Here is a 15,375-nt window from a genome sequence, read left to right on the forward strand (position 1 = left end):
ACTATAATAACTATAATGGCTCAATGAACAAAATTGGAATGGGGAGGGCAGATCACAAAGATACATTTAACATTAAAATAAAGTGAAATCTATCAAAATTGATGATTATACCATTGTTATGAAGAAGATGTTTCTAGTCTCAGGAAACACAAATCAAAGTGTTTAAGGGTAAAGGATCATGACAAATGTAACTAATCTCATAAGGATCAAAAACAAAATCCAAAAAACAAAACAAACATCACATTCATAATAGAACAGTGCTTCTCAAACAGGGCTGATTTGCCCCACAAGGTGACATTTTCTTATGTCCAAAGACATTTTGGGGAAGAGGAGCTATTGGTATCTGGTGGGTGGAAGCCAGGAATGCTGCTAAACACCCTACAAAGCACAGACTGGACCCTCAAAGCAAAGAATTACCTGGCCCCTAGGTTGATAATAAGGTTGAAAAATGCTAATATAGAGAAAGCAAATGATGGAGAAAGTGGGATAGAATTTAGTAATCAGTGTGTCTGGGTGGGGGAATATGAATATCATTTTGATTATTGTTCTTAACCTTGCATTTTCTTATAATTTGGAAATTAATTCCAAATAAAGCATTTTTAAAAGCCTTTTAAAAAGTACTATGCTAAAAAAAAAAAAAAAAAGTACTATGCTGTGATGATTACTACTTTATCATACATTAAACCACTGCAGGGAAAAGTGGACCTCTCTGGGGGCCCTCTATTCTATTTCACTGATGACAGACATCTTTTTTCCCAGTGCCACGTTCTTTTCATTTCTATTTCTATATAATTCTGGCAACCTCATTCCATTAACAAAAACAGAACTGTTTTTAAAATATATATACATACGTATCTACATATTGATATATTTGGTTTTTCCAAATTAATTTTAGTTTTCTTATTTTTAAAAAATATTTTATTGGGATCCTGATTTGAAAGCACTCTTTTAATCCAGAATGCCATTTCACACACTTCTTTGGGAAACATCTCCTGAAGACTTAGAGTAGTGAACATTTCTGGTTGCTGCTGCTGCTGCTGCTGCTAAGTCGCTTCAGTCGTGTCTGACTCTGTGCGACCCCATAGACAGCAGCCCACCAGGCTCCCACATCCCTGGGATTCTCCAGGCAAGAACACTGGAGTGGGTTGCCACTGCCTTCTCTAGTGCATGAAAGTGAAAAGTGAAAGTGAAGTTGCTCAGTCGTGTCGGACTCTTCACAACCCCATGGACTGCAGCCTCCCAGGCTCCTCCATCCATAGGATTTTCCAGGCAAGAGTACTGGAGTGGGGAGCCATCGCCTTCTCTGATTTCTGATTAGGAGACCTAATTATCAAAGTCCATAAGAATAGTTCTTTGGAAATTAATGAAACAAGGCATTTTAATATATGCACCTTAAATATGCAAAGATCACATAGCTGGGTTATCTATTTGCCTGATTATTTTTCAGGGAACAGACAGTGAGGCTGGGCTCTGAAAAGCTGAAGCAGTGATTTCCCAATGACAGCACCACTCATGTAATCCAAGCTTTTCAGGGTCATCCAAAATGAAAAGTGACACTAAGCCACATGTAATACTAAGGATATGTTTGGATTAGAAAAATACATTACAAATGCATTTTCAAAGGTTGACATGTTGGAAAATGCTTTTGTATTTTTTAGGCCATAGAACCTTAAAGCCTAAGTGACTTTAAATTAACTACATCTATCACAGATACATTTCTCTGCAAGTATCTGTAGTTCTGTCTGGAACACAGCAGCATACCAATATATCAATGAGTTAGAAACTTGGATTCTATTTCACTTCTATTTTATCTCTGTTTATTAACAATTTCTTCAAAGGTAAAATAATATAAATAGGTTCACAAAAGGATATGTGTTAATATAGCAGTCCTCAACCTTTTTAGCACCAAGGACTGGTTTCATGGAAGACAATTTTTCGATGGATGGGGATGGGCGGTGAGGTGGCAAATGATGGTTCAGGCAATAATGGGAGTGACAGGCAGGATGATGCAGGCGATGCAAGTTATGGGGAGCAATGGGGTGCAGCACATGAAGCTTCGCTTGCTCGCTCACTGCATACCTCGTGCTTTGCGGCCAGGTTCCTAACAGGCCAAGGACTGCTACCAGTCCGTGGCATGGGGGTTGGGGATCCTCTGTTAATATATTTAACAACTGTCTCACAAAATCATTTTCAAAAGAGAAAGACCCCATTTGTGGTGGCTGGTAGCTTTCATGTTCCCAATCCTCTCTTTTCCCTTTTGTCTCAAATCTGAACAACCTCATAAAAAGGAGAGCTTATAATGTTAGGCCCCAGCATACTCAGTCCCTTGGCACTAAAATTTCAAAGCATGCAAACCCTAGCCTGAGCATGGGACTCTACCTGGCTTACCTCCTAACTGTAATAAAAACTCAACGCCCTGCATTGTTCCTGTTCTACTCCAGATCAAACCAGAGCCATTCTCCTTGAATGATACATTTACTATTGACTGTTGTGAGTAACGAATCCTTTTCATACTCACTGGAGGCCAGGTGTTATTTATCCCAACCTCAATAACTTCCTGAAGTAGGGGACTGCCTACCATCCAGTAGGAGATGGTAAATAAAACACCAAATAAAATAAATAAAACACCAACTGGCAGTTTTGCTTACTGATTTCTTAGAATCACTTGCCAAGGAGCTAGGATGATTCCAATCTCTAGGAAGTCCTCTAGAGAAAGATCAGGAGAGTAATAGTATCATGTTTGTAAACATGAATAAGTTAGAATTTGAAATATACTAAAGCAAATGTCTAAGAGAAGGTTAATAATTCACACAACTAAATCTGAAGGGATAAAATTACCCCTAGAAGTGCAATACTAAAGATCTAACTTCAGTTACTTTTTCTTTTATTATTTTAACAAAAACATTTAAAATGAAAAGTTTTCTTATACCTAAACTACACATTAAAAACCAAAACACACACACACAAAAAAAACCAAAACACAGAATCCCAGTTCTCACCCAAATGGCACTCCAAGGGCACCCAGAGGAGTCACCAGGACCGTGGGGACCGCTGTGTAAGCCAGGAAGTTTCCAATCTGGCCAACAGCCACTGTCAAGAGAATCACAAGGATGTCACTGCAATTACAAAACTCTTTTTGAGCATTATCACAGAGTTGAATTTTGCAAGACTGTGCTCTGAAAGGGCTTCTTTCCCATTCCAGGTGAGGAAGGATATATGGGACACTGTTTGCATGTTTAAGAGTCCTGAGGGCAAAGGACAGCAGGCCCAGTACTACCTATCACTGGCCCAATTAGTCAGTGGAGTAGCTTCAACTTGCTACGAAAATTCCCAACTTAACCAATGGTGACTGAAGTGGATGCAGTAAAAGTGTATATCCACTTTCTTCTTAACATATCCCTGTTTTAAGACAGATCATATAGAGCTTTCCCTGTCCCTTCAAGTGACCTGGGATACATTCCAGTGACATACTGCTGGCACATCCAGTGGAAACACTATTGCCTGCACAGGACTGTGTCTGGGGCTGCAAGATAAAGCTCAAACATGAGTTCTTCAATAAAGCAACATCTGCCAGAAAATTTCTTGCCTAAAGACAACATGTGACAAATAGACCTCAAGATATATCTGAAATATCTAACAAAATTTTTCTTTACATATTTAAAGTTCTGAAGTCTAATTTTATAACACATGACCTCTGTTAAGGCTGAGTGAAGAAACTCTCCTTTGTAAAACCAATGACATTGAGCTAAAGTTCACCAGATGCCCACAGACTAACCACAGATGAGGAAGCAAGAGCTGCCTTAATTTCTTCAGACCCAGGGCACTCTGACCTGGACAAAATTCAGGGCTAGTTTCAGGCAGCAGGAGCCTCTACCCTCGCCCTCCATCACCCCCCACCCTCTTGGTCCTCATTCCAGAGAACAAGCTAAGCTCAACCCACCACCTCCACCCAACCCTGCCAGACAAATGACTGATCTTACAAAGACCAAGCTTTTCACCAAAGAGTACTTACTTGCAATTGTTCCTGCCCACCATACAATATCTGTTAAGTAGGAGGTACCTGTAAAAGAGTGAGATAAACATGTCAGGAAAGTATGAAGTGAGAGGCTTACAAGCTACATACTGAAAAGAGGAAGCCAATCCAAACAAATAAAATCTTTATAAACTGTAGGGTTTTCTGGCTCAACATGTCACCTAGAGACAAATATTCTTTGGAGTAACATTTTATATGTTGATTTCAAATGAGATTTGCTCTTCAAAGTACAATTCTCTCAAGCATTTACAGAAACCCATGTGTATGATAATTTTACTAGCATAAGGTTTAATGACTTGCTACTTAAACAGGTTACTCAATGTTCATAATGTGGAAGCTTTGTCACATGGCTCTTTTTGAAACCACGTGAAAATGGCTGAAAGCAGACCCTCACACTCACTGAATGATTGACACTGTACACAGAGCTTTCTGTTTCACTCCCTTAGATTACCCTCCTATGTTCACGCATGCCAGCGCAGGCAGAGATGGGAGCAGCTGTCCAGGCCCTCGTCACATCCATCCCTCCTCTTGTTCTTCTTCAGGTATGTCAAAATGCTCCTAGTCCAAGAGGCTTTTTTCACTTCAGATTAAAATACCTAATTCTGTTTGGATGTTTTAATTTTCAGTAATTTGGTATAATGAACACAGGAAGCCAACCTGTTTCACTGAGAAGCAGAGCTCCAGGTATTTAAAAAGTACCTTAAAAAAGAGATCAGTATGTAATGATGAAGTAGAAGGAATGGTCTAGTTCAAACAGCACCGCTTGGCAACATCACAGTAAAAACTTATGCAGGCAAGAACCATCAGTGGATACTAAAATGGGTGAATGAAAGCTTGCTAAGGGATGGATTCTCACGCAGTCTCCATGGATCACCTCCACCAGTTTTATAATCACAAGAGATAAAGTTATCTTTGGTCTTCCCAGGTGGCACCAGTGGTAAAGAGCTTGCTTGCCAATGCAGGAGACGTAAGAGATGTGGGTTTGATCCCTGGGTCAGGAAGATCCCCTGGAGAAGGGAATGGCAACCCACTGCAGTATTCTTGCCTGGAGAATCCCATGGACAGAGGAGCCTGACAGGCTACAGTCCATAGGGTCGTAAGGAGTCAAACATGACTGAAGCAGCTTGCACGCACAGCATGCAAGTCTCTGATGAACATCACCGTAACCAAATGGTCAAAGTCAAGTTTAACACAATCAGCAGTGGGACAAGCCACACTGTGTCCTCCTGTGGGTGTACCGAGAAGGGTACAACATTATGTCTTCAGAGCTCCTACCAGAGTGCATCACCTGATCTAATCACAAGGAAATTGTGAGATGGTCCATACATCAGCTGGCTTGTACTCTTTGAAATCGGCAATGTCATGAAAGACAACTTTTGCAGATGACAGGAAATTAAAAGAGATGTGACTAAACACAACACATGATGTTAGATGGAAAAAAGGCTGCTATAAAGGACAGCATGGGGTAACTGGCAAAACCAGCTGGACTGCTGTAGATAACAAAGTAACAAAACCTCTTCACTTACTACATGAGAATGTGACTTATGGTCCACTTTCTGAGGGGTAACAGGGTAAAAATGACCCCTGATGGGCAAATGGCACCTAACTGGAGGAGTGTGAACACCTGCTAGAGATTATCACCTGAGCTCCCCCTTAGTGCAACCCCTCTGGGAACAGGCACAGCTCTTTGAGGGTCTGGGAGTTCTTCATCTACGATTTTACACTGGGGAGCATGAGGCTTGTAAGGATGGGCAGTTGAGCACCGCCTGCTGCAGTTCTGCCTCTAAGCCTGAAACCTCACCCTTAAAGAGCACCCTTAAACAGCACCCTATAGCTCTGCCTCTGCTATCGGGCTCCAAGACAGAGGGCCTGACACTGGCTCCTGTCCCATGTCCTTCTGAATGTGCCTGATATGAATGTGGCCCATGGTGTCCTACATGTCTGAAAATATAGCCGAGCCTAAGAATGCCCTGCAGTGAATACTGCAGAACAACTATCAACTATTAATACAGAATCCTGGTTGAATTTCCCAAAAGTGTTGTGGCCATTTTAGAGCATGTCCTTACTTACATGTGAAATCTTAAAGAAAGAAAGAGAAAAAGATAGAAGTGTCAAAGCAATCCTGAAGAAGAAAAACTAAGCTGTAGGCATAATCCTCCTAGACTTCAGACAATACTACAAACCTACAGTAACTAAGACAGTGTGGTACTGGCACAAACACAGATCAATGAGACAGGACACAAAGTCCAGAAATAAACCTACAGACTCAGGGGCAATCAACCTTCAACTAAGGAGGCAAGAATATACAATGAAGAAAAGACATTCTCTTCAGCAAATCGTGCTTGGAAAGCTGGACAGCCTCACATAAATCAATGAAAGCAAAACACTCCCTCACATCATATACAAACAATAAACTCAAAATGGATTAAAGAGATTTCCCTGGTGGTCCAGTGGTTAAGACTCTGTGCTTTCAACACAGGCAGTGTGGGTTCAATCCCTGGTCAGAGAAATAGGATACCACATGCTCTGTGGCATGACCAAAATTTAAAAAAAAAAAAAAAAAGCCTTAAAGACCTACATATAAGACATGACACCATAAAACTCATGAAAGAGAACACACAGACAAAACATTCTCTGATATAAATCGTAAAAATAGTTTATTGGCTCAGGCTCTCAAGGCAAAAGAAATAAAAGCAAAAATAAACAAACTGTACTGAATCAAACTTAAAAACTTTTGCACAGCAAAGGAAACCATCAACAAAACAAAAAGACAACCTATGGAATGGAAGAAAATATCTGCAAATGATACAACCAAAAAAAAAAAGACTGATATCCAAAATATACAGCTTATACAATTCAATATCAAAAAACAACCTAATCAGAAAATGGGCAGAAAATCTAAATAGACATTTCTCCAAAGAAGACATACAGATGGCTAACATGCACATGAAAAGATGCTCAATATCACTAATTATTAGAGAAATTCAAGTCAAAACCACAATGAAGTATTGCCTCAAACCAGTCAGAATGGTTATCATCAAAAAGTCTATAAACAATAAATGCTAGAAAGGATGCGGAGAAAAGAGAACTCTCCTACACTGTTGGTGGGAATGTAAATTGGTACAGCCACTGTGGAAAACAGTATGGCAATTCCTTAAAGAACTAAAACTAGAGCTATCATATGATCCAGCAATCCTATTCTTTGTTATATACTGGGAAAGATGTAAACTTTAATCTGAAAAGATGCATTCACCCCAATGTTCATAGTAGCACTATTTACAATAGCCAAGACATGAAAGCAACTTAAGTATCCATCAACAGATGAATGGATAAAGATGTGTGGTGTATGGGAATACATGTGTTTGCATATGGAATATTACTCAGCCATTAAAAAGAATGAAATATTGCCATTTGCAGCAACTCATGGGCCTAGAGATTATCATACTAAGTGAAGGAAGTCAGATAAAGACAAACAATTATACAATATCACTTATATGTGGAATCTAAAAATAATCCAAATGAATCTATAAACAAAACAGAAACAGATTCATAGACTAGAAAACAAACTGATGGTTACCAAAGAGGAAAGGGAGAGGCAGATAAACAAGGAGGATGGGATTAACAGATACACATTACTATATATAAAACAGGTCAGCAACAAGAATTTACTGTATAACAGAATAATATTCAATATCTTGTAATAACCTTATACAATAATAAGTATAGGTAATAATCTTATGTAATATAATGTAAAATAATCTGAAAAATACATATATATATAAAACTGAACCACTTTGTTGAACACTTGAAATTAATATAATAAGTCAACTCCATTAGGACTTTAAAAAATTTTTAAAAAACCAAACTCACATATACAAAGAAAAGATTGGTGGTGGCCATAGGCAAGGGATGGGGGAAATGGGTGGAGGGGGTCAAATGGTACAAAATTCCAGCCATAAAATAAATAAGTCCTAGAGACACAATGGTGACTATAGTTGATAATACTATATTGTATATGAATGCTGCTAAGAGTAGATTTTAAAGAGTCTTATCACAGGGGAAAATTGTTACCATGTGTGGTGATAAATGCTAACTAACTTATTGTAGTGATCATTTCACAATGTATACATATATCAAATAATCATGCAGTAAACTGAAACTAATATAATGTTACATGTCAATTTTATTTTGATTTTTTTTTAAAAAGAATACTATGCACCCATTTAAAATAAAAAAATTTTGTGAATCACTGTTGTACGAGTGTAACTAATATTATAGATCAACTATACTTCACTAAAAATACAATTTAAAAATCAGTCATTCATCTGCGTTTACCTCATTAAAGGAAGACTACCAGCTCATTAGGTGATACACACACATACATGCATGCGTGCTCAGGTGCTTCAGTCGAGTCTGCAGTTTCATGACCCCATGCACTGTAGCTGCCAGGCTCCTTGGGAGTCTCCAGGCAAGAATGCTGGAGGGAGCTGCCATGCCCTCCTCCAGGGGACCTTCCCAACCCAGGGACTGAGCCCGCCTCTCCTATAACTCTGGCACTGCAGGCAGATTGTCTACCTGCTGAGCCATCAGGGAAGCTCACACACATACCTATGTAAAATTAAAAGTAACAGCAACAACAAAAGATGCAGGGTCTCTCCTGGTGGTCCAGTGGCTAAGACCCCACATTCCCAATGCAGGAGGCCCAGGTTCAATCCCTGGTCAGAGAACTAAGATCCCGTCACATGATACACAACTAAAGATCCTGCTGGCCCAGCAAAGGCTGCAGGGCCCGTGGGCTACAACTGGGGCTCGGCACAGCCTGAGTAAATAAACAGACATCTTCATAAGAAAGGAGGTGTCCCTGTACCTAAAAAATGCATGCTGTTTATCTAAAAATGAAAGGCCATAAAGCCCACTTTCAAATACAGTGTATGAGGAACCTCATGGATAGTTCCTTAGCAAAACAACCATGACTGGTAAATACAGCAGTAAAAATAAAATAAAATAAAGTCTCTGGAAATTGTCCCAAGAGGGTACAGCAAATGAAGAAATATTTTTTCAAGAAAATCAATAAAATCTCAGTAAGAACAGTGAGTCTTTAGCACATGAGCCAAGACCCACTTCTCTCCCTGCTGCAGCTCAGCTGGGCAGAAGCTCCACTCCAGGCTGGTGTGACCAAAAGACAGGGCTCCTTCCCCTCTCAGCTCTCAGTCACCAGAAGAGCAGGCCTCCAGCACTTCCAATCCCTTCCAACTTCAAGTTGAAGAGATTAAATATCTGGTTAATCCATCCAGCGGGTTGGAGGCTCACTTCCTTCACTCAGTCCCTACTTTTAGGGTGGAGACTCTACCTTAGGCATGGCAGGCCCTGATCATCCTGTCCCAAACATGAGGATAAATGTAGGGTGAAGATCCTACATCTGGAGAGGCAAGAAGAGAAGATCAGAGGCTACCACCCCCACCCACTAACTGTTCTCAACAAGTAAATCTGCCTGAATTTAACAGGATAAGGTTGTAAAGCAATTTATGCATTGCAGCATTGTCAAAAACAGTACAGCAACTAGCCAGCAATTAGTAGATCTGGGTGTAGTACCCAATGAGGCAGACAACAAAGAAATCAGGGTAAGAGATGGTCAAAGATTGCCCGTTGCCAGGTGGATGACCACTGTCATCCCAGGGTAAAGGTGCACATATTCAAGGCTATCCCCTCTGAGGAGTGACATCAGAGACTTCACATTGCGGGGGAATGATAAATGGATAAATATACTTTATCAAAGTACTCTAAGTCACTAAACAAATAAACAACAGTTTGCGGGGTTAGGAGAATATGCATCTAGAGTTGCTACCACATATTACTTAAAATGTCTCGGTATCCACAAAACTATCATGAGGTAACAACAACAACAAAATCCATTTCAAAAATAGGGAAGAGATTGGAATAGATGTTTCTCCAAAGAAGAATACAAATAGCCAGTAAGCACATGTAGAGCTGCTCAAAATCACTCATCATTAGGGAAACGCAAATTGTAACGATGATGAGATACTACCTACACCCATTATTTTTCGGCTACTATCAAAACAAACAAAAATCCAGAAAACAGCAAGTGTCGGTAAAGATGCAGAGAAACTGAAACCCTTGCTGATTGCTGGTGAGAATGGAAAATGGTACACTTGCTGTGGAAAACAGAATGGAACTTCCTCAAAAAGTTAAATATACACTTAGCATATGGATCCAGCAATTCCCCTTCTGGGTTTATATCCATAAAAACTGAAAGCACAGATTTGAACAAGTATGTGTACATTTATGTTCTTAGTAGCATTATTCACAATAGCCAAAAAGCCATTAGAATCCACATGTCTATCAATGGATGAATAAATTGATAAGCAAAATATAATGTATATATTCCCTTTTGTTATGCCTAAAACAGCAAGCAGTACAAAATGCACTGTATCAGTGCTTTAGTAGTATTTGTCTTTCTTGCACTAAGTATAAAACTTCTGGAAAAGAACTACTGAAGAGATGATATAACCAGGTAATAATAAAAAAATAATCTCTAACTGAAAAAAATTACAAGATGCACCAAACAAACAAGAAAACATACACTATATTACAAATATCATTTAAAGGGGGGAATGCAAGCATCAAAACTGCCCATGAGAGTGTTCAGATTTTAGACATAACAAAAACTTCAAACCAGTTATTAAAAATATGTTCAAATAACTAAAGGAAATCATGCTCAGAGAAGTAAAGAAAGACATGATGACAACTCATCATCAAATAGAGTATCAAATAGACAGAAATTATTTTTAAAAAACTGAAAAGCCAACTGTAAATTCTGGGGTTGAAAAGTAAAATGACTAGAATGAAAAAATCAATAGCAGATCTGAACTTCCTGGCAGAAGAAGGAATCAGTGAACTTGAAGATATATTGATAAAGATTATACATTCTGGAAAACACTAGCAGAGAACAAGAACTAAAGAGAGAGAGAGGTACAAAGAAAAATCAACAGCACCTCAGAGAAATGTGGGACATCATTAACAATATCAATAGATATAATGTGATTATCAGAGGAAAAGAAAGTGTCAGAAAAAATATTCAAGGAAAAATAGCTGAAACTTACCAAATGTGATTTTTAAAAAAATCTACACATCCAGGAAGCTCAAAAAACTCCAATAAGACAAACACAAAGATATCCACACCCAGTCACATGATGGTAAAATGCTCAAAGACAAAATTGTGAAAGAAGCAAGAGAAAAACAACTGACAACAAAGTCCAGTAAGATTAACAACTGACTTCTCAGCAAAATAGTGGAGGCCAGAAAGCAGTGGAGTAATACAGTCAAAGTTCTTAAAGGAGAAACTGTCAAGCAACAATCTTACATCCAGCAAAACTATCTTTCAAATATGAAGGCAAAACAAAGACATTCCCAGATAAGTAAAACTGAAGAGAACTGAGAACAGACATAGCTTACAATAAACATTAAATGAAGTTCTTCAGATGAAAGCAAGTAAATTCAGATGGTATTTTGAATACATACACATACACACACACACACTCCAGTAATGACAGAGGTAACTGTGTCATTATAAAAGTCAGTGGAAATGAAAATATATTGTCCTTTCTCATCTTAGCTGATTTGAAAAGGTACTGAATGTACATTATTGTATTGTTGGATCAATAACATACAGCATTATATAGTATACATTATATATATATATACATACATATATATAACATATAGTAATAAATTTGATAAGGACAGCACAAAGGATATGTGAGTGAGCAAAGTTTTACCGAGTAAGAACATGATAACTTGATGGTAACTTGATCCACAGGAACAAATGAAGAAAATGAGAAATGGTAAATAAGAAAGTAACATAACAAGGACTTCTCTGCAGACCAGTGGCTAAGACTCCACATTGCCCATGCAGGAGGCCTGGGGTTGGCCCCTGGTCTGGGGGCTTCCCTGGTAGCTCAGACGGTAAAGAGTCTGCCTGCGGTGCAGGAGACCTGGGTTTGATCCCTGGGTTGGGAAGATCCCCTGGAGAAGGGAAGGGCAACCCACTCTGGTATTCTTGCCTGGAAAATCCCATGAATGGAGGAGCCTGGCAGGCTACAGTCCATGGGGCTGAAAAGAGTCGGACACAACTGAGCGACTTCACTTTGTTTCAGGGAACTATCCCACATGCTACAATTAAGAGTCTGCATGCCACAGCTAAAATCCAGCCTGCCACAAAGAAGACTGAAGATCCCAGGTGCTGCAACTAAGACCCAGCACAGCCAAATAATTTCTTTAAAAAGAAACATAAAAAACACTATAAATCTGTATTTGACTTCCTTTGTTTTCTAAGCTTCTTTGGGATATAAAATAATATAAAGTATATATTATCTTTATTATAAGCTACAACAATATATCGTTGGGTTTGTAACATACAAAATGTAACATGTATAACAATAATAAAGAAAGAAATTACATGTATATGTATGGCTGAGTCCCTTTGCTGCTCACCTGAAACTACCAGGATATTGTTAATTGGCTATACCTCAATACAAAATGTTTCTGGTGTTATAAGAAATTACAAAAAAAAGAAAGAAAGAAAGAAAGAAGCAATGGCAGCTGTGTAGGAGTAATGTTTCTATGTCTACCTGGATTTAAATTAGTATAAGTCTGAAATAGACTCCATTAGCTAAGATATAATGGCAAGTCCTAGAGCAAATAACTAAAAAATATGGTGAAAAACCATTAAAGGAATTAAAATGTTACACTAGAGACATTCACATAATGCAAATAAAGCCATAAAGGAGTAGAGAAACATAAAATCTATGAGATGTATAGAAAAAGAGTAAATGGCATAAATCCAACTGTAATAATTAAAACAGTAAATGCCAACTGATTTATAGTATTGTTCAAGTCTTCTACTTCTTTGCTGATCTTCAGCCTTGGTTTTCTATCCATTTTGAATGTAGGATACTAACATCTCCAACCACTATTTTTTTAAAATTTTTATTGGTTTGGTTGCACCAGGTCTTAGTTGTGGTGCACAGGCTTAGCTGCCCCATGGCACGTGGGATCCTAGTTCTCCAGCCAGGGATCAAACCAGCATCCCCTCCACTGGAAGGCAGATTCTTCACCGCTGGACCACCTTGGAAGTCCAATCCAACCACTGCTTTTAACTGTTTATCTCTCTCTTTATTCTGTCAGTTTTGCTTCATGTATTTGGGGTGTTGTTGCTAGGTCCACATATATTTAGAATTGTTATATCTTCCTGAAGATTGAACCATTTCATCATTATAAAAGGTCCTTCTTTGTCTCTAGTAACAATTTTCGTCTTAAAGTTTATTCTGTTTAATATAAGCATGGCCACTCCTGCTCTTTTGTGTGTAAATAAATATTCTTACTTATTATTTAAAATAGGTCTGAACATACTTTCATTCTAGATCTTGAAGATTGTCTTACAGCAAGTGAACACACTAATTTACTCAACAGCTTTCCAACATTCTATGTATGATATTCAAAAGATTTCAGGAACTTAGAAATCAAGGAATCAGTCACAGTCTTCTCTGTTGGGGGTCTATGCTGAGGGCGTGGGATCACTGCTGTAGCAGCTGCTAGAATGTGGGCAACCCTCCTGCAGTTCAAGGAGGCCAGTACAAGGGGACCCACTGAGGCTCTCCTCTTTCACTGCTTTCGCTACCATACGACACAAGCATAACAGCATAACACACAGCGTATGCTTTTGATGGTTTACAATGGATTCTCACTAAAATGGAGAAGAACCTGGGATACTAGGAATTGAGAAATAACAAGACTTTGGTCTCCCTTTAATCAAAGGGTACAAGTCAGCTGCAAGTGTTTAGGGTCCTCCCACTCATACTCCCCAAGAGGAGCTTGAATTTGCTGAAATCCAAAGGTACTGCAATCACCTGCACCTTTTAAGTTAATATTAGGTAAAATTTTTCTGCTTTAATAGGCATTAAGTTACACTCCTAACTACACATCAAAGTGGTACTTCTCCACATGGTCCCCAAGGACCCCAGTTCAGCAGTACCCCCAGTGCTCATGGAAGAAAACCCACTGCTCTTCCTGCTCATCCACCTGTGCAGTAGCTGCCTCAGGTTCCATCCCTGGCAGTCAGAAACTCTTAGGAGCCTGCCTTCCATGTGAGGCCTTGGCCCTGCCATAGACATTACTTTCTTATGCCCTAAAATGACAATTTCTTCATAGTTTCACCTTCTCACTGTCCCTAAACATCCTAGTTACTCCGCTGACACCCTCAGGGGGCCCTTGTTCAAGCTTATGTTCATGCTCATCCTCTTCCAGGCTGATGTTTGGGACTCTTCAAGTTCTCTGGCCTCAGCAAGAACAAGTAGCTCAGAATTGTAGAATGGTGATGATTTTCTGTTTGTTTATTTGACTGCACTCATGCCTCCTCCCCTCCACTCCTAGGTATGGGTTCCAAAAGTAGAAATACCTAAAGTCTAGAATTTTTCCCCCCTCATACTGGAAACCCTGGATGCTGAGAGTTCAATGGTTGTTTATAACAGCTGAACCATAAGACAAAGAACTATTGTGCAAACACAAAAGCAACTTGTCAGGATGATAATACCAATTGGCAGTGATGTTGTCTATTGATAGTCTATTGTCTATTGATATTGACATGATAATATCAATTGGCAGGGATGATGGACTACTGATTTTTAAAACCTTCCATTTAGTTATAAACGTGTATCAGAAATGTCCTTAAAATATTACTTTCTAGCACAAAAATACAGACAGACAGTCATCTAGTTTACGTACCTCCTGATCATTCCACAGGAAAATTGCTTCCATTCACGTGTGCTCCTGACAAGAAGAACAGAAGTTGCTGCTAACAGCAAAGCAGGAGTGGATGGATCACTAAGTCCTCTCCTAGTTAATTAATGCCTTAACTTAAAAGATGCTACGACGTTTTTACAGAGTTCTTTTAAAAAAAGAACTATCAAGAAAACTTCTTTCCTGACACCAACCAGCTAAATGAGAGCATTAACTACACTCAATTTGGGTACTTGGCATTCACCAATGTATGAATGGAGTTAGTACCTGAAGTTCTTTTGAATGTTTGTTATTAGATACCTAGAATTTACTTTCCTAAAGAAATAGCTAGGCAATCTTGAAAAAGAAGAAAAAAATTGTATGACTTATACTATCTGATTTTAAGATTATAAAACAACATAATCAAGACAGACTGGCATAAGTATAGGCATAAACAATAAAAAGCTGAAGCTCTAATACTGTGGCCATCTGATGCAAAGAGCCAGCTCAGGGGAAATGAGACCCTGATGCCAGGAAAGATCGAAGGC

The 15,375-nt window shown here is 38.9% G+C and overlaps 1 protein-coding gene across 1 annotated transcript in view; it reads right to left on the reverse strand.

The window, feature by feature from the left end:
- NIPA1 (NIPA magnesium transporter 1) overlaps nt 1–15,375 on the reverse strand; it is a 49,432-nt gene that overhangs the window by 25,729 nt on the left and 8,328 nt on the right. The window contains exons 2-3 of the mRNA XM_043487888.1: nt 4,013–4,060; nt 3,000–3,090 (exon numbers count right to left, since the gene is read on the reverse strand). Of these exons, the coding sequence (XP_043343823.1) occupies nt 3,000–3,090; nt 4,013–4,060 (139 nt within the window). The remainder of the gene's footprint in view (nt 1–2,999; nt 3,091–4,012; nt 4,061–15,375) is intronic.

The sequence above is a fragment of the Cervus canadensis genome, chromosome 15 (genome assembly GCF_019320065.1).
Source record: "Cervus canadensis isolate Bull #8, Minnesota chromosome 15, ASM1932006v1, whole genome shotgun sequence".
Lineage (NCBI taxonomy): Eukaryota > Metazoa > Chordata > Mammalia > Artiodactyla > Cervidae > Cervus > Cervus canadensis.